This window comes from Phyllostomus hastatus, unplaced genomic scaffold (genome assembly GCF_019186645.2).
Source record: "Phyllostomus hastatus isolate PE091 unplaced genomic scaffold, TTU_PhHast_1.1 phas_scaffold_78, whole genome shotgun sequence".
In the NCBI taxonomy this organism is placed as follows: Eukaryota; Metazoa; Chordata; class Mammalia; order Chiroptera; family Phyllostomidae; genus Phyllostomus; species Phyllostomus hastatus.
In genome coordinates, this window is record NW_025334041.1 from 350,523 (window position 1) to 370,296 (window position 19,774).

The 19,774-nt window shown below is 64.5% G+C and overlaps 1 protein-coding gene across 2 annotated transcripts in view; it reads left to right on the forward strand.

The window, feature by feature from the left end:
• OGDH (oxoglutarate dehydrogenase) overlaps positions 1-19,774 on the forward strand; it is a 43,025-nt gene that overhangs the window by 10,848 nt on the left and 12,403 nt on the right. The window contains exons 3-4 of one of the 2 annotated variants that reach the window (XM_045828580.1): positions 6,866-7,057; positions 8,070-8,160. In XM_045828580.1, the coding sequence (XP_045684536.1) occupies positions 6,866-7,057; positions 8,070-8,160 (283 nt within the window). Of the gene's footprint in view, positions 1-6,865; positions 7,058-8,069; positions 8,161-8,282; positions 8,386-19,774 lie in introns of both variants that reach the window. The other variant, XM_045828579.1, reaches the window with a different exon arrangement.

Genomic DNA, 19,774 nt, shown 5'->3' on the forward strand with positions numbered 1-19,774 from the left:
CTCAGCCAAGGAGGGTGTGGAGCCGGGTCCTTCCTGCTTCCACGGCCAGCCGAGCCGGTGGGGCCGGGGTTCCCAGAAGGCCCCCTGGAGCCGCCCCCTGGGCAGGAAGGGGGGTGCAGCCCTAGAGGAAGTGCCGGAGGGGGAGGGCAGCCCCGCCTTGGCTGGTGGAGGCGCGGGGTCCCTGAGGACAGCTGCTGCAAGCCCTTCTCTGGAATAAGCTCGGCCCTGAGGCTTCGGGACCTGGCCGTCCCCTCCCAGGTCCTCGTTCATACCTGGCTTTAGCAGGAACAACGCCTGCACGTGTGTGAGGCCCACCTGTGCGGAGGGGTTCGGGCGGGGCATGGGGACGGCGGGGCCTCGGGGCGGCCGCCTCGTCCTTTCTCCGACAGCCCAGCGGGGTGGGCCGCCACCTTGAGCCTCGGGCAGAGACCAGGGCGTGCCTCGCACCGCACCCTCAGCAGGTCCCGGGGCAGAGCTGAGGCAGCTTTTCCTTGCTGACCTTGGAGCTCGTGGCCACTCTGCACGCTGTGCAGGGGAGACGGTGAAGCTGCTTGGCCCTGGTCCCTCCCTGGGCTGCTGCGGTTGAAGGACAGCGGCATCGCTCCGATCGGGCGTACCTCCACTGGGTCTCCACAGCCGAGCCGCACCCCGGCAGGGCCCCCGCGGTAACTGCTGCGTCGGCGGCAAGTGAGGGGGCCTGACCCCAGTGCCCCCAGGTGCGGTGGGCAGTGCTGTGCTCTGGGTGCGGCCCTGCCCATCCTCGGGGAGGGGGAGGGGGGGTCAGAAGGTCAGCACTCCGAGTCTTGCGTGCTGTCCCCAGAGGTGCCGAGCCCTAAAGCATGAGCCTCTTGCGCAGGTTCTGTGAGGGGAGGGTGCAGCCTTTCCCTGCACAGCAGGGTCGTGAGCCGGCCCACAGGCACGGGAACCCGTCCCGGTGGGGGGAAGGTGTGCACCTGTTGGCCAGGAAGTCGCTTCTGACCGTCCTTGGCTGGAGGGGTCACTGCCTGTCCATTGGCTATACTGAACTGGCCAAACCCTTGTCTCAAGATGATGTCACAAGCGTAGCTCCATTGTGACACCGTCCTTCCTGTCAGTCGGCCGGGCAGCCTCTCGGCTCGCTGCCGGCAGAGCAGCCCGGCACCGAGGAGCAGACGAGAGTCGCACACGGGAACCACGCTGCACACTCAGCTCTTACCGAATGCAGGTCCACTCGGAGTAGAACAGCAGCATACGTTAATATCCTGCTCACACTCTAACAATCAAGACAAATGTCACACACACACACACACACACACACACACACACACACACACGGCAATCAATGGGGGTTCACGAACCCCAGTCCCAGAGCCTCGGTCTGCAGGTCCGGCAGACGGCTCGGTGGGCAAGGGAGTCACCAGCGTCCTGCAAGGAATGGTCTCTGGGGCCAGGTGGGCAGCAGGGCAGACAGGAGGGCAGGGCCTCTGGCAGCCGGTGCCAAGGGAGGTCAGTGTGGCGTGGGGCAGCCCTCTGGGGCGTGGAGCTCGGCCGTCTCCGCCGTGGTCTGGGCCTGCCTCCATTGTGCCTTCCAAGGGGTGGGCTCCGCCCCCTGGTGCCCAGCGGGGAATTGGCCCAGGAGCCTGTGGGTGGTCCTGCTCTGCAGACGTGGCTGCTCTGACCATGCGTGCCGACACCTTGAGTGTGTCTCCTTGCCGGACGTGTCCGGCTTGACGTGGGTGGTTTCCCTCGTGAACCAGAGTGTCATGGCCTTTGAACCTGGGGTCTGGTGCATTCCAGGGTGGCCATCAGGTGATGTGGGTGTGTTTGTGGGCAGGTGGGGCGGGTCCCTAACTGAGGCGGAGGCAGCAGGGCAGCCACAGGAGTGGCATCAGACAAGAGGAAGTGGCGGTGGCCGTCCAGAACCTAGAGTCCCAGAGGCCTCGATTGAGTGGCAGCTGGAATAAGCATTAGTAACTGAGGGTCAGTTAAACTTTTTGTCCCTACAGGTACCTTTTTTTTTTTTTCTTTAAGGGAGAGAGATGGATGTGAAAGAGAAACATCAATTGGTTACTTTCCATACATGCCCTGACTAGGGATCGAACCCACAACCTTTTGGCACACAGGACAGCGCTCCAACCAACTGAGCCACCCAGCCAGGGCCTCGCAGGTGCTTTTTCAAGTGTACGCAGCTGTGCAGGTGTGAGGTGTCCCCCTGGATAGCCCGTGCTCCTGCTTCGATAGGTGAGGGACCTGGCGGGAGAGCGCAGGGGCCCCCAGACCCCAGAGCCAGCGGCAGGCTGGCGGGCCGGCCCATTGTGGTGGGCGCGGTCGTGTGTGCGGCTCTGTCGGGCCACCTGCTTGTGCTGGCTGACGTGCTCCACACTCGGTGGGGCCTTTGAGACGAGGGAGGGACACTGGGGGCATGCTGGCCTCCCCTCCCACACCGAAGCCCTTGACCCATCAGGCTCTGATGTGAGCTCCCAGCCGGGCACTGGCACTGAGACGCCAGAGATCCGCTGGCGGTAAACAGGCCGAGTCCTCCAGCCTCGGTGAGCAGCCCCCACCCGCCGTGGTCAGCACCTCTCTGCAGGTGGGGAGCCTGTGGACTCTGGACGTTCAAGGTTCGCCCAGCTGGCACTACGGCACCCAACTCTGCAGGTGTCTGCGCCCCCCACCCCCGGACTCTAGTCGGCGGGGCAGTTGGACCGGCTTCGGTAGGACACTGCAGAGGGAGGGACACCGGTGGCTGCAGGGAGAGCCTGTCCTGGCTCTGGAAGGTCGGTGGGCGGGCGGGCAGGGGAGGAGCAGCGGCCTTCGAAAGCACAGCCTCACGGCTTTCAGTGGTTTAGTTACATAAAATTAAAGTGAGAATTCTGGTTTCATCTCAACCACAGCAGCACCCTCGCTCACGTGTGAAAGCTGCCGTGTTCTGGTGTGAGTCATTCCCACCACCAGCTGACGGCCTCACACCCGCTGGAGGGGGCAGCAGACCCCATGCCCTGGACAGGCTGTCACGCTGCTGCCCACAGGCCCCTCCCTCTCAGCCCCCAGCCAGGCGCAGGTGAGGAGCTCCATGGTAGGTCCCACCGCCCGGCTGCTGCACCCTGGCCCCAGCCCACCTTCCGGGCCTGCCTCCACCAGCCCACCCACGTGGCCCCACGTGGCTGTGGGAGCGTCTCTCCTCCAAGCACACTCCCTCCTGGCACTGGCGCCAGCTCTGAAGTGACACGTGTCCTGCCGCTCCCGAGAGGGAGGAGCTCACCGCAGACCTTCCTGTCCCCGAACCTCAGAGCAGCCGCACAGAGAGAGGCAGCTCCCGGGGCTGTTTCTGGGGCGGCACCTTCGAGTCACCTGCGTGCGCGTCCGGGGAGGTGGTCCTCTGGCGCTGAGACCGCTGCAGGCTCTGCGGCCCTGCTGGGCACAGGAGCTGGCCTTCTGCCGCAGGTGCCTTCCCGTGCCCTCCCTGGGCAGGGCCCCCTCCTGCAGGTCACCAGCCCTCTCACCTCTTGTGAGCAGAGGCCTGAGTGTCCGCCTCGGGCCGTCGGCCATCAGGGCCTGGCACGGGGACAGGTTCCTCCTGAGTTCGTTGTGGGACAGGCAGGTGCGGAAGTCGGGCTGTGGCCGCAGTGCCTGTGCACCTTGGCTCTCGGCGTGGCTGGTGAGCGGTCACACCCTCGTGTGTCACATTTGAAGGGCCTGCACCACCGGCCCAGCCCAGGGGCACAGATTTTACCTGCTGGAGGTTGCAGCACACAGGCTTTGCCACGTGTGTGCAGTCGAGAGCTGTCTATTACCCAAGTGTGAGGACCTCCCAGGTCATGGTGGGCAGGGGCTGCTGATGGGGTGGGCTCCTCACCTGGGGGCCAGGCGGGCAGGGTGCAGCTGAGCACCTGCACCCACCCCCGCTGCCCAGAGGTGTGAGGCGGGGGCCTGGCGCGTGCTTTCGGCGGGGGTGAGGTCCAGGAGCGGAGGGAGCGTGTCCCAGGTGTGCTATCCCGCGGGCCCAGCTCTCTGCGGGCCCCTCTGTGCTGCCGCCCTCTGCCCGTCAGGAGGGGTGGCCCTGTGACGGTGACGCCCCTCCCAGGGCTGGGCTGGAAGGGGCCCTGCCCCCTCACCCACGCCCTGGGGAGCCCAGGGGCAGAGGTGGTGCACAGGGGCCCCCAAGCCTGGACAGCTGCTCCCGCCTCTGTTGCCGCCAATGCTGTTCGGTTGCTCGACGCCCGTGTTTCCGAAGAGAGGACGACTTCTGGCTTCTGCTGTGCTTTTTGGCTCTGGGTCCACAAGCAGCTGGTGCCATCAGGTCGATGGGCTGCTGTGTGGCCGGGACCTTGGCCCAAGGTCTTGCTGTTGGGCCACCGCCGCTGTGTCTCTGGGCGCACCTGTGGCATGCTGTGAGGCAGAAGACCGCCTGCTGCAGGGTTGGAAAGAGGGGCAGGGCGTGCCTGGCCCTGGAGCCTCTCGCAGGCCCAGGGAGGGTCGAGCGCAGGACTTCGTGTGGACACGGGCGGGGCGGGGCCGGCACAGGCGCTCGCTTGGGTGCAGAGGAGAGTCCCTTAGGAGCTCTGTGGCAGGGGCAGCTTGCTGTCGCTTCTTGCCATGCGAGGCTGGGCCCTCGGTTACTGGAGGCCTGGACGGAGGCTGGGGCTCTCCCTGGGCCGAAGCCACTCTCGAGATGCAGGGAGCTCGCTTGGACCCGCTGTCAAAGCGCCAGGAGGTCGGAGATGTTTGGGGTGTCCGTTCTACCACTTCATGTGTCCTTGTCACGGACCCGGTGGGGGCTAAATGGAGGCCTCGCCCTGCCCCGGGGAGTGGACCTTGAGGCGGCCTCTGCCTCCCCGAGTGGCAGCCAGGCGGTTTCTGCCGCTGGGGCACACCGCCTCTTCCCACAGTGGAGCAGGGCTCGGGGCGGGGGGCATGGATCGGGGGAGTAGCCACGCGGGGAGGCTGAGAGAACGGCCCTGGGTCCCGGTTGCCAGGTCTCCCCAGGGCAGAGGGACGCCCAGTGTCAGGGACCTGGTTCACGGTGCTTCACAATGGCCAGGGCTGCTGGAACAGCCCAGGTCTCCCTCCTGCCATGAGCCCACACACTGACCAGCAACCCAATGGCCAAAATAGGAAGGCCTTGAAGAGTGAGATGTGTTAAAACACTTTTAAATCGCTGTTAGGATGTCACTCACAACCCTGGCTGGTGTGGCTCAGTGGACTGAGTGCCGGCCTGCAAACCAACGGGTGGCTGGTTCGATTCCCAGTCGGGGCATGTGCCTCGGTTGCAGGCCAGGTCCCCAGTGGGGGACATGTGAGAGGCAACCACACACTGTTTTTCTCCCTCTCTTTCTCCCTCCCTTCTCCTCTCTAAGAACAAATAAATAGAATTTTTAAAAAAATATGTAACTCACAGTTTTCATTAAGATGGAAAAGTCTGGTTCCTAGTATGGTGGCCACGTTGCACAGTCGCCCAGCAGTCTGTTTCTCGAGCACAAGGGGAGCCTGTCCCGCCGCAGAGCGCCCCGGGAACAGTGTGGTGCGACTCCAGCTGCCCCGTGTGAGGCAGGCACGCAGGCCGCCACTCCCCGCGGCGGGTTTTCCAGTTCGTGGCTGGCCGCTGCAGGCTGTGGCCCTCGGGCACCCTGGGGTCGGGTACGCCCGTGCCCCGGACAGCGCTGGGGGGCCTGCCTGCAGCGGCCAGCAGTGCCTGCACGGCGTCTTGGTGGCCAACGCGGGTCCAGCTACAGCTCGCTCCAGGCCCTTCTAATCAGAGTGTGTTGACGGGAAACTGGAAAATGTGTGGCCGAGAAGAAAGACAGTGTTTCCACGTTTCTCAGCTTTTCAGTTTCTAGTCGTTTGGGCCTCTTTGGCAATGGAATTGTATTAAGTCTTAGTTTCTCGGATATTTTTTTAAATTCACATCTTTTTATGAGAAGAGTAAACTATTATAGTTCCCAGTATGTATACAAATTACAAATTGAACCCTGGCTGGTGCGGCTCAGTGGACTGAGCACCGGCCTGAGAACCAAAGGGTCGCCGGTTTGATTCCCTGTCAGGGCACATGCTGGGGCTGCAGGCCAGGTCCCCAGCAGATGGCACACAAGAGGCAACCACACATTGATGTTTCTCTCCTTCTCTTTCTCCTTCTCCTCCTCTCTCTCTCCCAAAATAAATAAACATTTTTTTAAATTACAAATTGAACCATTCAAACGTGAATAGCCAAAAATAGGAGGAAAAGAAGTAACTGAGTTAGTTCGATTAGCACAAGGGAGCTTGAGAGAGACAGTAACTCCAGCTCAGCCCTTACTGCCACAGGCTGTGTGCTATAGGGCTGGTCGAGCGCAGGACTTCCTGTGGACACGGGCGGGGCGGGGCCGGCACAGGCGCTGTGTCCCCGAGCGTCCCTCTTCACTGCGGACCCGGGGAGGGCACAGGCTGTTCCCTCGCACCTGCGGACGAGAGCACCGAGCCGGCCACTGGGCAGGCCCCTCACAGAAGACACGGCTCCCCCAGGAGTCTGAGCCTGGGCTGCCTCTGCACAGGGCTCCTGGTGTGTCGGGGAGGACCCAGGCCAGGCCTGGGCTCTGGAGGCTGTGTCAGGGGACAGGCGGTCAGGGGGCAGATGGGCAGAAAGACCTCTTCCTGCCGCTGGGCTCCCTAGGCCTTTGGGGTGGCGATGCAAGGGCGCCTGTGGCGTTGGCGTGGGGTGTCTGGAGCGGGGGAGGGTGGTGGGCCGAGCTTGCAGAGACCCACCCCGTGGGGGCAGAAGCAGCTGGCTGGAGCGGGTGGACGTCGCCCGATCAGGGCGCGGCCTGCCTGCCAAGAAGAGCTCTTTGACCGAAAACGAGGGCTCGATCCCCGGTGAGCGGTGGAGTAACACATGTGTTCCTTCTCTCTCTAGTCATGGGACATTTTTTTCCGAAACACCAATGCTGGGGCGCCCCCGGGCACCGCCTACCAGAGCCCACTCCCCCTGGGCCCGGGCGCTCTGTCTGCCGTGGCCCGAGCACAGCCCCTGGTGGCCGCCCAGCCCAACGTGGACAAGCTGGTGGAGGACCACCTGGCGGTGCAGTCTCTCATCAGGGCCTACCAGGTAAGGGGGTGCCCCTACTCCCGCAGACACTGGGCGCTGTCCCCCGCCCTGGGGTCTGGGAGGAGAGGAGAGGGGCCGGGACGGCCAGCCTCGAGGCCTGTCCTCTGCCACTCCAACTGCCCCGGAAAGAGCCCTTTATTTGTTCCTGCGGTTTACAGGAAAGACCCATGGGCAGGGGCAGTGCTGGGCAGGAGGGAGTGCTGTCCCCGAGCCAGCCGCTAGCACCCACACACAGTAGGTGGGAGTGAACCGCAGGGTCTGGGAGCAGCCCGCCCGCCCGCAGGAGCAGAGGCAGGGGAGGGGATTCCAGTGTGCCGTCAGCCAGCTGGAGACTGGGTGCGGGGCCTTTCTCCGAGCCCAGACCGGGTGCTTGGCCCAGGGGCAGAGGTCTCGGGGAGCCCCTGGGGCCTGGGCCTCTCCCGTCGCTGCAGTGCGGCAGGGGCGCCGTTCTGTCCCCAGGGGGCGAGGGTGGCGCAGGGGCGGCCGTGGGCAGCAGGCACAGCCGCAGCTGCTGCCAGTGGGGTGGCGTGCCCGTGCCTGAGGGGACAGGCTTGAGGGCCTTTTCTTTCTCCGGTTTCCAGGCAGTTCAGGTCGGACCCCAAAGTGCCCTGGCCGGCAGGGATGGGTGGGGCCCCAGGGCTGACCGCACCCCACCCCTGCCCCTGCCCAGTGCTGGAGTCCCTTCCTCCGCGGGGACCTTGGCCTCTTCTTGGCTCAGCCAGCGTCATATGGGGGTGACAGTCCCCAGCAGAGCCCGTTTCCCTGTATCCAGGGAAGCCAAGGATCCCAAGAAGTGGGCCCTTTCAGACACCCGGGCTCCCCCACCAAGAGTCGGCCCCCGTCTCTGAAAGCGCCTTTGCACACCGTGGTGCCTGGACCGTCACCTGTGCTCGGGCGTTGACGAGTAGTCTTGATACTTGGGTTCACTGCTGTCAGGGAAGATTTGACCACGTATGACTTTTACCCCACAGCCCGGGACCTGCTTAACCGCTGCTTGTGTTATTGCTTCCAGGTCAGGGGTCACCACATTGCAAAACTTGATCCTCTCGGAATTAGTTGTGTAAATTTTGATGATGCTCCAGTAACTGTTTCTTCAAACGTGGGTGAGGATTAACCTGTAAATGCTCATTTTAATGTAATTTTACTTTTTTTTGCCCCTTCCCTCTTTTTTTTCTCCTGTCCTTTTGTGTGTGTCCCTCCCCGCCCACCGCCGGCCCTTCCGTAGATACGAGGGCACCATGTAGCGCAGCTGGACCCCCTGGGGATCTTGGATGCCGATCTGGACTCCTCCGTGCCCGCTGACATTATCTCGTCCACAGACAAACTTGGTGAGGGTCTGAGAGCGGCCGGCGCGCTGCGGAGCGCCCGCGTCCCAGCCTGCGGCCGCAGACGCCCCAGGTGGGAGGGGAGGCTCTCAAGTTTCCTTCGCTCTGATCACTGGACATTTGCCGGGCAGGCCGCCGCCTCCGTGTGTTGGGGGGCAGGTTATTTTCATCCCGGCTTTTCAGCTTGTTTGTAGGAGCTCGATTAAGTCTCAAGCTGGGAAGTAAAATTTGGGGCGGAAAAGGACGACCCACCCACGCAGGTGGACAGTCGGAGACTCGCTCCTCTGGCCTCAGGTCCCGGACCGAGGTGCTCTGTGCTCCCCAGCACGGCGGGCCCGCCTCCGGCAGGGCCAGCTTCACAGTGGGGTGTGCAGCTGGGGTCTCGATTCTCAGCTGCCGGTGATCAAACCGAGGAAACTTCGGAAGGCGCCCCGGGGTGCAGGCCGGCGCGTGGGAGGTGCCCGGGCCGTCCTCAGGCGTACCCCTCGGTGCTGCCGTGCTGGGCAGGGCGCGGCTGGGCTCACACCTGCAGTGGCTTCTCCAGTTAATCCGCTCTAAGTCACCGTGCTGCTAACCCACGCTCAACCAATGATGGCGTGACTAATTCCGAAATGGGCGAATTTCACGGAAACGCTGCATGCTAACGAGACTGACGATTCCCTCCCCGCCTAACGATCCCCTCCCCCGAGTGAGGGGGCCTAACCTGCCCCCCGTGTGTAAGTCGGGCGCTGGTCGGTGAGGCTGGGCACGGGCTCTGGCCCTGGTGTGCGGGCTCGTCCCTGCCCTGTCTTCGTTTCGGGAACAGGCCCCGGTGACGCAGGGCTCGCTCTGCACTGCGGCCTCCTGACTGGTCAAGTGGGCTCAGGCCTCGGGGGGTGGGGGCCGAGTCCGGGCTCCGTGAGCACTCCCAGGAGAGGACCGGTGTGGGACACGGCCGATCCTTCCCACAGAGCAGGACGGGTGCACAGGAAGAGGGGTCCCTGCACCCGGGGTGCCAGTTTCGTAGCATCCAAGTGGGCCTGTTTTGAGTGGCTGTCAGCGCTCGTTAGAGCTGCGCGGGGAGCCCAGAGCTCTCCTGTGCCCCGACTCTGGTCAGGTAGGGCCGGGCCACACCCCACGGGCTTGGGTGAGTGAGGAGGGTGCGAGGTCAGGCCTGGGGCCCTCCCGCCCCTCCGCTCCCAGCTCTCGTCGGGGCGCCCGGCAGGGCCTCTGTGCTGCGGGCCATGGCGGCCTTGCCTCCCGTCTCCCCGGGAATGGCGACCCCGCCCCGCCCGACAGAGCGTCCCACGGTGAGGACGAACTTCATGAACCAGGGGTGCTGCTTCCTCCGGCCAGGAGCCCTCAGAACCACTCAGAGGAAGTTGGGGAGCCCTCTCCCCTCTGTAGAATCTGAAGTCACGTGACGCACCAGTCACGGCGGGTTCCCTCTGCAGCAGCAGGTGCAGCAGCAGGGATGGCGCAGACTGGGCACACGCCCGTCTGCAGGGAAGGTGGTGTTGAGTCGTCTCAGCCTGGACGTGTGCGGGCCCGGAACACGGGGGTCCAGCACAGCCTTTCCGTCCACAGCCCTGCGCACGCAGCTCCCCGCCGAGTGTGCCCCCGGCTCCTCCGACCCCCAGGCCGGGGTCTGCTGGGTGCCTGTCTCCTCACCTGCTGGGTTGTTTCAGGACAGAGCTTGGGGCGCACCGTCGGCGCAGTCCGGGCAGGGGCTAGTGGCCCTCTGGTGGAGACCGTCGGAAGATGAGTGATGGTCCCAGGCTGCACAGGGGTGGGTGGAGGCCCAGGCCCCCCCGAGGGAGCCCCGAGGACAGGGTGTCACTGTGTGCAGCAGCGTGCCCGGTTGTGGGTCCGGGGCGAGTGAGTGAGTGGCTGGTGTCCTCAGTCGCTGCCACGCCCCCTGGGGCTTCTCAGCCTGCGGGGAAACGGGGCCTGGGTGACACGTCCCCACGTTCCAGGGGATTCTCTGCCGCTGGAGAAGCGCAGGGCTGGTGAGAGCAGCCAGCGGTCCACTCCGGGTTTCTTATAGTGGACCGTGCGGATGCTTCTCGCCGAGTTCTTGATGCTTCCTGCCTGACTGGGAGAAGGCTGGGACAGGCCGGCCTAGAAATCCCCCCGGCCTGAGTCAGGTGGCCAGATGGGCCACCCACAGGCTGGGTGGTCGCGAGCCTCCTGGGTGCTCCCAGGGCTGGGGGGGACATCAGGGCTCTGCACCTGCGGAGCTGACTAGCAGTGCCCTACCTCAGAACGTGATTGTGGGGGGTCCTGCCCACCCCACCCTCCCAAAGGAGGCTTGGAGCTCTCCCGTGAGCCCCCGGGCGCCCTAAGGACAGGTCAGTGCAGCCCCTGATGGGAAGGGCCAGGCGGGCACCCAGCTCCCAGCAGGAGCTCGGCCTGCCCCGTGCAGCCCCACGCGCTGGCGCTGACCATCCGGCCACCCTGGGCCGCCCGCCTAGTCTGGGGCCTGGAGACGGCCCCTGCACCCCGCCCTCCGTCTCCTCCCCAAGTGCAACAACGCTCGCGTCCAGCTGCGGCGTGAGAGTGCCGCCTGCGGCGGTGTCTGTGCGGAAGCCCCAGCCCGCTGCTCTCAGTGACAGAGCGAGGCGCTGCGACGGGGACGCGCACTCGTGCAGAGCGGGAGCCTGACCCTCCCGTGAGGTCAGGCTGCACGGGCTGGGGCCGAGCCGCTCGAGAGAGCGGGTTGGGAGAGGGCAGCCTTGGGGGCAGTCAGCTGCTTACCGGGGCGGGGGGGGGGGGGGTGCTCGTCCCCGGGCCTCCCTTGACGGCCGGGACGAGGAGCGGGGCGGGGCGCGGGGTGCGGTCGGCTCTCGCCTGGCGAGCAGGGCCCCCAGCCCCTCCTGGCTGCGGTGGGTGGGGGCTGGGGCTGGGCTCCCTCCGGCCTGGCGGGCGCGTCCCCGCAGGCTGCCTCCCTCCTGGACGCCCGGGAGCTGGCAGACGGGTGGCAGGCAGGCCTGGCACCAGCCCCGCCCCCGATGGGCAGCAGAGGCCCCTGTGTGCGGCTGGGCCACACGTGCCACCGAGTCCAGGTGCTCTCCCCAGCGACAGGCAGAGTGTCTTCCTTTGCTTTCCTCCGGTTTGTGTCTGTCGTTTGTGTTTCATCTTTCAAAAGCTGGAAAAGGACAGGAGCCCTCTCATCTGTGAGCACATCCTGTGACCCCCAGGTGTGCAGGCCCTGTGCACGCCTTGTTTTCTCCTGTACACACACCTGTGACAGGTGCAGCTCGTCCTGCAGGCGCAGGGAGAGAGGGTCAGCACTGGCTGACAAGTGCCTGTGATAGCATGCTGTCACAGGAGTCGTGTGAATGTGGGCCCTTTCTGGTCACCGAGACGCCCCTGAGTGACCAGCGGCCGTGAACAGTGTCTCGAGATCCCTTCACGCTGCTGCAGACGGCGTGCGGTGGGGAACTTAGGAGCTGTTTGTGTCTGGGGACTTTTGTTGAATGTGTTCGGGTGTGGCTGGCCACAGGCAGCTGGGGCTGCAGGCGAGGGGGGCTGCTGTGCAGGGCAAGACCAAGTGCCCACCTGCCCCACGCCCGGAGCGAGCAGGCGTGACCACCCCCCTACTGGCTGCAGGCGTGAACGGACGACGTGTTCGCCAGTGCTCCTGGCCCGGCGCTGGTCTCGATTCTGAGGCGTGGAGGGGATAAGCACAGTCCTTGCTCTCACCTCAGAGCATCCGCGGGTGCAGAATCCGCACCTTCTGGTCAGGGCGGCGGAGCTGCTGGCTCCTGGGCCTGTGCCGGGTGCCGTCGTCCCCCCGTCAGAGCGGGGTCCTTGCGTCCTGAGTCAGTCCTCGGCACCAGCGTCCAGGGGAGTGTTGCTGGCCTTCTGTGCACTTCCCCCAGGGCAGGAGTGGCCACAGGCACGGTGACCGCACGGTGACCAGACGCCTCGCCGCCCCCCAGGCCCATGCACGCTGGTGCCTGGGTCCGGAGCAGAAGGGACTGGGGGGTTTTCACGGCGGCCGGGAGAGTGCCAGTGCGGCAGACGGGTGGTCTGCCTGTCCCCCGAGCCCGGGGCCGTGGGTTGTGTCCTCAGGCTGAGCACCTTGGTCCCAGTTCTGCCTCGAGGGGCCGCACGGACCCACCCAGAAGCCGCCAGGATCCTGAGGGTTCCAGTCTAGTGTCCTGCCCGAGGCTTCAGGCCTGAGGAATGAGTCCTTCCTCTTTTGCGTTCCTCTTCCTGAAGTGTCCAGATCGGGCATACTCCTCCCCAGGAGCCTCCTGTCGGTCGCTTCCGTGGGAGGGGACGGGGGTCTCAGACACTGCCCCCGGCCCTCCTGCACTTCAGGCCAGTGGGTGACCACGGTAGTAGCCCCAGTGACCGCAGCCGGTGACCCGACCCTGTTACCTGCCTGTCCTCCCCCCCCCCCACGTCTGTGTCTGTCTGTGTTCTGTGTCCCCTCACTGCCGCGGCGCGGGGGGGTGGTTTTTGGACTAACTCTCACCTGTCTTTTTCCTCCCGCGCCCCCTGCCCCTTGCTCCCCTGCTCTCAGACCTGGCCGTTTTCCAGGAGCGACTTCGAGTGCTAACAGTGGGAGGTAGGAGCCGGGCCCTCCTCCCCGCTGGGAGGGAGGCCTGCCCGCCCAGGACGGGGGGCTTCTCCCAGCATGCCCTGGGGGGGAGCCGCCACCTCTGTCCAGGGTCGTGAGCTCTGTTCATTGTCTTCCTGCCCCTCAGTAGCGACCCAGCAGGTAGAGCTGCTGCTCCTGCCATTTCTCTTCCATCCACCCCGTGCGGCTCCCTCGCTTCGCTGCGCTCCCTCGTGCTCCTGGGGCTCCCGCTGCCCGTGGTGGCCGGGCCCTCGCGGCCTCCTGCATGTGCACCCCCACCCCACCCCCGTGGACTCTGGGCTCTGTTCTCTCAGCCGGCCTTCTGGGCACTTGTGACGAGACCTCCCCTTGGGCTCCCCGCGTCCGACGGGCAGCCGAGGTGCTGGTCGAGTCCTCACGCGCTGAGGGGCCCTGACACCCGGGGCCGGGCCATTCCGCGGGACCCAGAGTGGGGTGCTGGGGGTCCTCGGCTGCGGCCGCTCACCCACCGCCAGTGCTCCTTCCGTGCTGGGCGCCTCCCGGCGTGCTCTCCATCTTGCTCAGCCCATCTGCGAGACTCCAGTTTTGATTAAGCTTACTATTCTGAGAGAACTGTAGACTCCAGGCAGTTGCTGGAAATAACAGAGCACGTGCCTCTCAGCCAGCTCCCCCGTGGTCACACCTCGTCAGCCAATCACAGTGCGTCCCAGCCCGGTGCCGCCACTGCCCAGTCTGTCCCCACAGAGTCCTTCCTGAGGCTCGCTGTGGTGGCGCCGCCTCCCCGGCCGCCCTGGTGCAACTGACCCCTGGCAACCACGGTCTGTCCTCAGCTCCCACCGCCGTCACTCCCGGAGGGGGAGACCAGTGCTGCCGCCGCCACACATGGCGGTGGGAGTGGGCGTCTCCGGACCAGCCTCCGTTGCTAGGGCTTCCCCTGCGCCGCTTCCCGGCGCGTCGTCCCTGTCGTTGCCGGGCCGCACACCCTCCTGCCCTCAGCGGGCCCCGGCACCGGCCTGTCGTTGGCCCTTGGCTCGTCTGCTTCTGGGGCTGACGGGTTGTTTGCAGGGCAGGCGCTTCCCGTTCTGACGGGCCCCAGGGGTCGGCTCTCCCTCTTCGGGCCGTGCTCGTGGGCTCGGGGCCCAGCGTGCGTCCCTTAGTGCTCAGCCCCCGAGACGCTGTCCTGTGCGTGTGTCTCGCGGCTTCATAGTTCTGCACTGGACGTGTGAACCTGTGGTCCGTTTTGAGTCAATTTCTGGGAAGGTGTGGATTCAGAGGAAGGGCTCCATCTGTCTGCCCAGGGCGGGGTTTACCTGCGGTGTCTGCCGGCGCCAGCGCTGGTGGCTGGGCCAGTCTTCCCCTCCTCGAGCTGCTTCTGCACTCGGGCTGGGGTCCGGCCCGGCGCCGGGCCTGCCTGTCTGCGGTCGGCGCTGTCCTCCCATCCGTGTGTCTGCCGCAGCAGCGCCCCCCCCGCCCCGTGGGCAGCTGTGACCACTGCACCGTGCCCCCTGTCCCGGGGCCTGGCCCTCCCGCACACGCTTCAGACGAGCTGGTTCCTGTCTGTGGAAAGCCCGCTGGCCGATGGGCAGGAACGGCGTCCAGCCCAGGGGTCAGTTCAGGGAGAGCTGGCGTCTCGGTCGTGTCGCCAGGCAGGCTTCAGCCCCCGTGTCTCCGTCGGTCCCGTCTCCACGTCTCCGCCTCTGCTCTGCGGTTTCCGGCCCCGGGGTCTGCGCTCATCTCGTCAGCGCCCCGTGGGTTTCTTCTTTTACCCTCTAGTTTTACTGCCCACGTGGTCATCACTGACATCGGGCGACACGAGTGACATGTGTGTGTCGTACCTGTGACTGTGCTGAGCCCCCTCCTCCAAGATGTCTCTTCTAGTTCCTTAGGATTTTCTAGATAGACACTCATGTCGTCTGCAAAGAGGGACAGTTGCTGGTTCCCTCCCGCCTCCACGCCCTGGCTGTTGCCTCCGGCACGGTGTCCTGGGAGTGCGGGAGACTGGGCGCTCGTCCCCGTCCCGTCCCCATCCCTTTCTCGGGCGGGTGGGGCGCTCAGGCTGCGGGGTTCACCCAGGCGCTGGTGCTCCCCGCCGCTCCCGTTTCGGGCGGTTCTTCGCTGCGAACAGGTGTTGGATTTTGTTGACGCCTCTTCTGCGTCTGCTGACGCGGTGACGTGATCTTTCTCACCTAGCCTGACGGGGTGGCGGGTCGCACCGGCTGGTTTTCAGACGTTGAACAGCCCGGGGCTGCTGGAACAAGCCTCGCGAGGTCGCGGTGTGTGACCCTTCCCCTGCGTCGCTGCGCCCACTTGGTTGTCGCGTCTCCGTCCACGAGGGACGTGGGTCTGTGGTTTCTCCGCCCTGTTTTTGTGTCTCCGCCCTGTTGGTGTCCCAGCGACTCTGCCTCCGTCAGACAAGACTCTCCCTCCTGCCGTGTGTCCTGGGAGGGACTGTGCGCCGTCCTCGTGCAAACATTTGGCAGTGTTCTCCCCCAAACCAACTGAGTTTGCAGATCTCCTTCTCAGGAGTTCCGATGAATTCTGCTCCTTCCTGTCCCCTGTCCCTAGCGCTGTTCGGAGTCCATGTCCTGCTGGCTGCCTCGCGGCAGCTGTGTGGCTCTGGAAGCAGCCCGCCCCACTGTCCGTGGTCCGGCTGCACCGTCGTGCCAGCGGCTGGGCAGCTCGTCCTCCGCCAGGCTCGCAGGGGCTTCGGTGCCGTCGCCGGTCCACGCACCAGCTCCCAGTCTGCTGATTTCCCCCGTTTTCCTGTCCTCCCTCCGATTGGTTTCTGCTCTCGTCTTCACCATTTCCATCTCCTGACTTCTCTGCAGTCGTTGTCTGTTTTCCTGCTCTTCCCGGGTCCTTACGGTGGGAGCTCCGGTGCAGAGCAGAGACCTCTGTCCCCTCCTGCACACGTCCCACCCCCCCACCAGCCGCGCCACCCGGCAGACGTGGGTGCCCCGTGCTTCCCCCGTCGCTCAGTCCACGCTCAGTCCCGCCCGTGTGTCCGTGTCTCCCGAGACCACCTCTTCGGCCCGGGGGTTAGCTAGAAGGGGGCCATTCAGTTCCAAGCACCTGGAGACGTTTCTCTCGTCTTCCTGTCGCTGCAATTCAGTCTGACCCCGCTGCGGCCGGACAGCGCTCTGCGCCGACTGCGTCTGCCGCGAGTGCCGAGCGTGTGGGTCCCGGGCCCGATGCGCTGCCTGCCTCGGCGTGGACCCTCGAGGGGAGTGTGAGCCCTGCCGGCACTGGGCGAGGTGCCCTGGGAAGGTCCACGGCGGCCCGCTGGCCATCCTTGCCGGTGTCCTGTCCAGCTGTTCAACCGGTCACTGGGAAAGCGTGCCGAGTGTCCGACCACAGCCGCGGCTTTGTCTGTCCCTCCTTCCGGTCCCAGCGGCGGCTTCCGGGTCACGTGTTTGCGGCCCCGCCGCCTGGCACGCGTGCGCATGCGCTAGGGCCGCGGGTCTGCCGGCAGGCCGTCCGTTTTCCCGTGCGCAGCGTCCCTCCCCGACTCCGGGGACTCTCTGCTCTGACGCCCACGTCGTCGGACGACAGCACGCCACCACGGCCCGTGTCCGAGTCTGCCCGTGTCGGCGCGTGCCTGCAGGGGCTTGTGTAGGCGGGCACGCGTGCGGTCGGGTCCTGTGTAGCCCCCTCCGCCGAGCTCTGTCCGTGGTCGGCGCGTCGAGGTCGTTTCCGGTTCCCGTGACCGTCGCTGCGTTCCGGCCCGAGTCCGCCGTTTCAGTCTCTGTTTGCCGTGCGCCCGCCTCATTCCTCCGCTTCCTTTCTCGCCACTTCCCGCGAGTTTAAGTTATTTCCCTTTACGTGTAGTGTTTTTTATCACATCTCCGGGGATCTCCAGTTTTTTGTCAGTCTGTAGTGGCGGTGTCAGTGTGGCGTTGTACACACGTTTGTGCCCTGGTCTCCTGCTGGAATCATCCTCCTAGGGCTCCGATGACAGCAGAGCTCCATAACTGTTTCTTTGGGGGGGCTCCGCAGGCCCCCGCCCCCACCACGGATGAGAACAAGTCCACCAAGACGCGATCTGCTTGGGGAGGAAAGGTGGCTGACCTCTCAGAGGAGAAGGGCCGGGAGCCTGTTCCTCCATGGGCTTTTGTTGGATTTGGTTTGCACAGGAACCCAGGGCACGTACGTAAAGCTCAGTCCTTGTCAGGCAGTGAGGATCAGGCAGTAAGGTAACATTCAAAGAACTGTGAGGGCCTATTCTCAGTCAGGGTCAGCTAGCTAAAGGGCCATGAAACTTTGGGGAAGCAAACTCATTCTGTGCTTGGACCCTCATCATTTAAATTGAGGGTATTCTTAGCAAAGCAGGTTTCACAGGATTTTGTGGATTCTTTCTTAGGCCTGATCACCCCAGGGAACCCACCCTTTCCAGCCCAGGGCCACACCCACCCCCGGCATTGTTTCAGGCTTAAGTCGGGCAGGGGAAGTAAGGCAGCCAAGAGATCAGGAGACTTCTTACAGACAGCATGAGGACTCGGGCTGTGTCAAAGCTGAGGGGCAAGGGTCCATCACCCCCTTTTTCTGTAGCTCCCCCAAGTCCTTCTCTGAGGGCACCTTTGACCATGCCTATCTCAGGTCATCCCTCCCTTGAGGAATCATACCCGTCATTGGCTAACCGGTCATGCCTTGGGGCCAGGCAGGGTGAAGTAAAAGGGGCAGAGGCAGCACCCCTGCCAGGGAGACAAGCTTTGTCTCCTTAGTGGCTTATGGTCCCAAAGTCTCTCACTCAGCCTTAGCCTTGGGGGGCTTACAGGTTGGCTCCCAACACGGTTCCTCCACTTGGCGTCTGGAACCCCATCGGCCGGTGTCACCGGTGGAACCGCTGCAGCCACCAAACGTGATTTAGGAGCCCCAAGAGGAGCAGGAGAGCCTGTTGATTTACCGTCTTTCTCTCCTTCCTGGCGTCGGCGGTTCCCTCTGACATCGTTTTCTTTCTGTTCCGAGAACGTCCCGTGGCCGTCCATTCGGGGGACGGGTTCTCTCTGCCCTTCACCCGGGCACAGCTGCCGTCTCCCCTGAAGGCTGTCGTCAGCCGACCGGGTCCTGCGAGCTGGCCCCTGTCTTCCAGCTCCCCGCTCGGTGCCGCCGCCGCCACCCCCTGGCCTGGGCCCTTCCCAGGGGAAGTCCTCTGTCCCTTGGGTTGTTTTTCCTTCCAGTTGTCATTTTCCTGTGGCCTCTTTCAAGGGTTTTTCTTTAATTTTCAGAGGTTTAGTTAGGGTGTGCATTGGCTTGGGTTTATCCTGTGAGTTTGCTTAACTTCTTGAATCTGTGGGTTCTCATCTTCTGCCGTATTGGGGAGATTTCCGGCCGTTAGTTTCCAGGCCGCCCTCTCTCTGCTCCTGCAGGGTCCCCGGCCGGACGGGCGACCTCCTGTGGGTGTCGGCGTCCCCACGGCCGTCGGCCTCCTCCTCCAGCCCCTGTCTCTGTCCCGTCGGTGGGTTCGTTTCTCTTCCCTCGTCTCCAGTTCTGCCACTGAGCCCACCCACCGAGCTCAGACTTGGGTTATTGTAGTTTGGGGTTTTAAAATTTCCTGTTTGGTTTTTCTTTGTATTTTCAGTGTTTTGTTTTGTTTTGTTTTGTTTTGTTTTGGCTGAGTCTTAATTTTTTTCCTTTGGTCTCTGTCATGTTCTAGTTGCTGCTGAAACCGTGTCACAGTGGCTCCTTGAGCTGCCTGTCAGACACTTCTGCCATCTGGGTCCCTGTGGATTGTCCCGTTCGGTCTCATAGGCTCCTGTTCTTGTTTGAGTGATTGTCGTCTGAAACCAGAACTTTTGGGGAAGGGGGGGACTTGGGGTTCCCCTCGCCCTCTGTTTCAGCAGCCTCCTCAGAGCGCCACTCCGTGGGGAGGGCATCCAGTCACTCCCGGGTAGGGATAGGAATCCTGGGTCAGGGCGCAGGTAGGCTCCTGACCGCCCCGCCGCCCCCCCCCCGAGGGGATGAGCCCTCAGGGGTTGCAGGTCGAAGTGTGGGCAGCAGCGCCTCCGGGATGACGGGGGTGTGGCTCGGGCAGCTTCTGTCCGTGCAGCTCGGCCGCCCTCTCCTGGGCGTCTGCGGGAGCAGCTGTGGGTGGGGCTTGTCTGCTCCGGAAGGGGTTCCAGGCTCCAGGTTCTTGGCTCCAGGTCGGGGACATGGGGCCCAGGAGGAAACCCGGGCGCCACTGCTCCGCCTTCCTTCCCCCTTTTCCGGTCGTCTGCCGTGTGGCGTCTGAGTTCTAGGTGTGCCTGATGGGCAACAGGGAGGAGAGTCTTCTCCACCTGCCCGGAGACTGGCCCTGTGGGTTTGATTTCTCAAAAGACCCGAGAATTCAGGAGCAGGACAGGCCTCTGTTGGGGTGGGAGCCCACTCCGCGGTGTCCCTGGCGGTTCCCCTCTGAGTCTCTGCCCTTGGAGACCAGCACGTGGCCTCCGAGAGGGGGCCTTCCCTCCCATCCCAGCAGCGTGAGGTGCCCACGCCGCGCGGGTGCTCGGGTGGCCACGGCCATCAGTCGGGGCCCTTGGTCCCACCGAGGCTGTCGGCCGGAGTCCTCCGTAGGTGAAGGGTTAGGGCTGGGCCGGGAGAGCGGGTCCAGAGCGTGCAGCCGGGATCCCCAGGTGCAGGGACGGCTGTGCGGCCCTCGCTGTGCAGCGGTTGCCGCACTCCTGCAGGCAGGCAGCCGGCTGCTCCGTCTCCCAGCCCTGTCACTGGCCGCACACGAGTGTCGCCGCCGCAGGAGACTCACGGCCCCTTCTGCTCCACTTCCTCATTTCCTGCCTCAGCCCTCCACCCCGATCTGCTCCTCCTCTGCTCTCTGACTGACCGACCCAGTGCCTTTGCAGACCAACA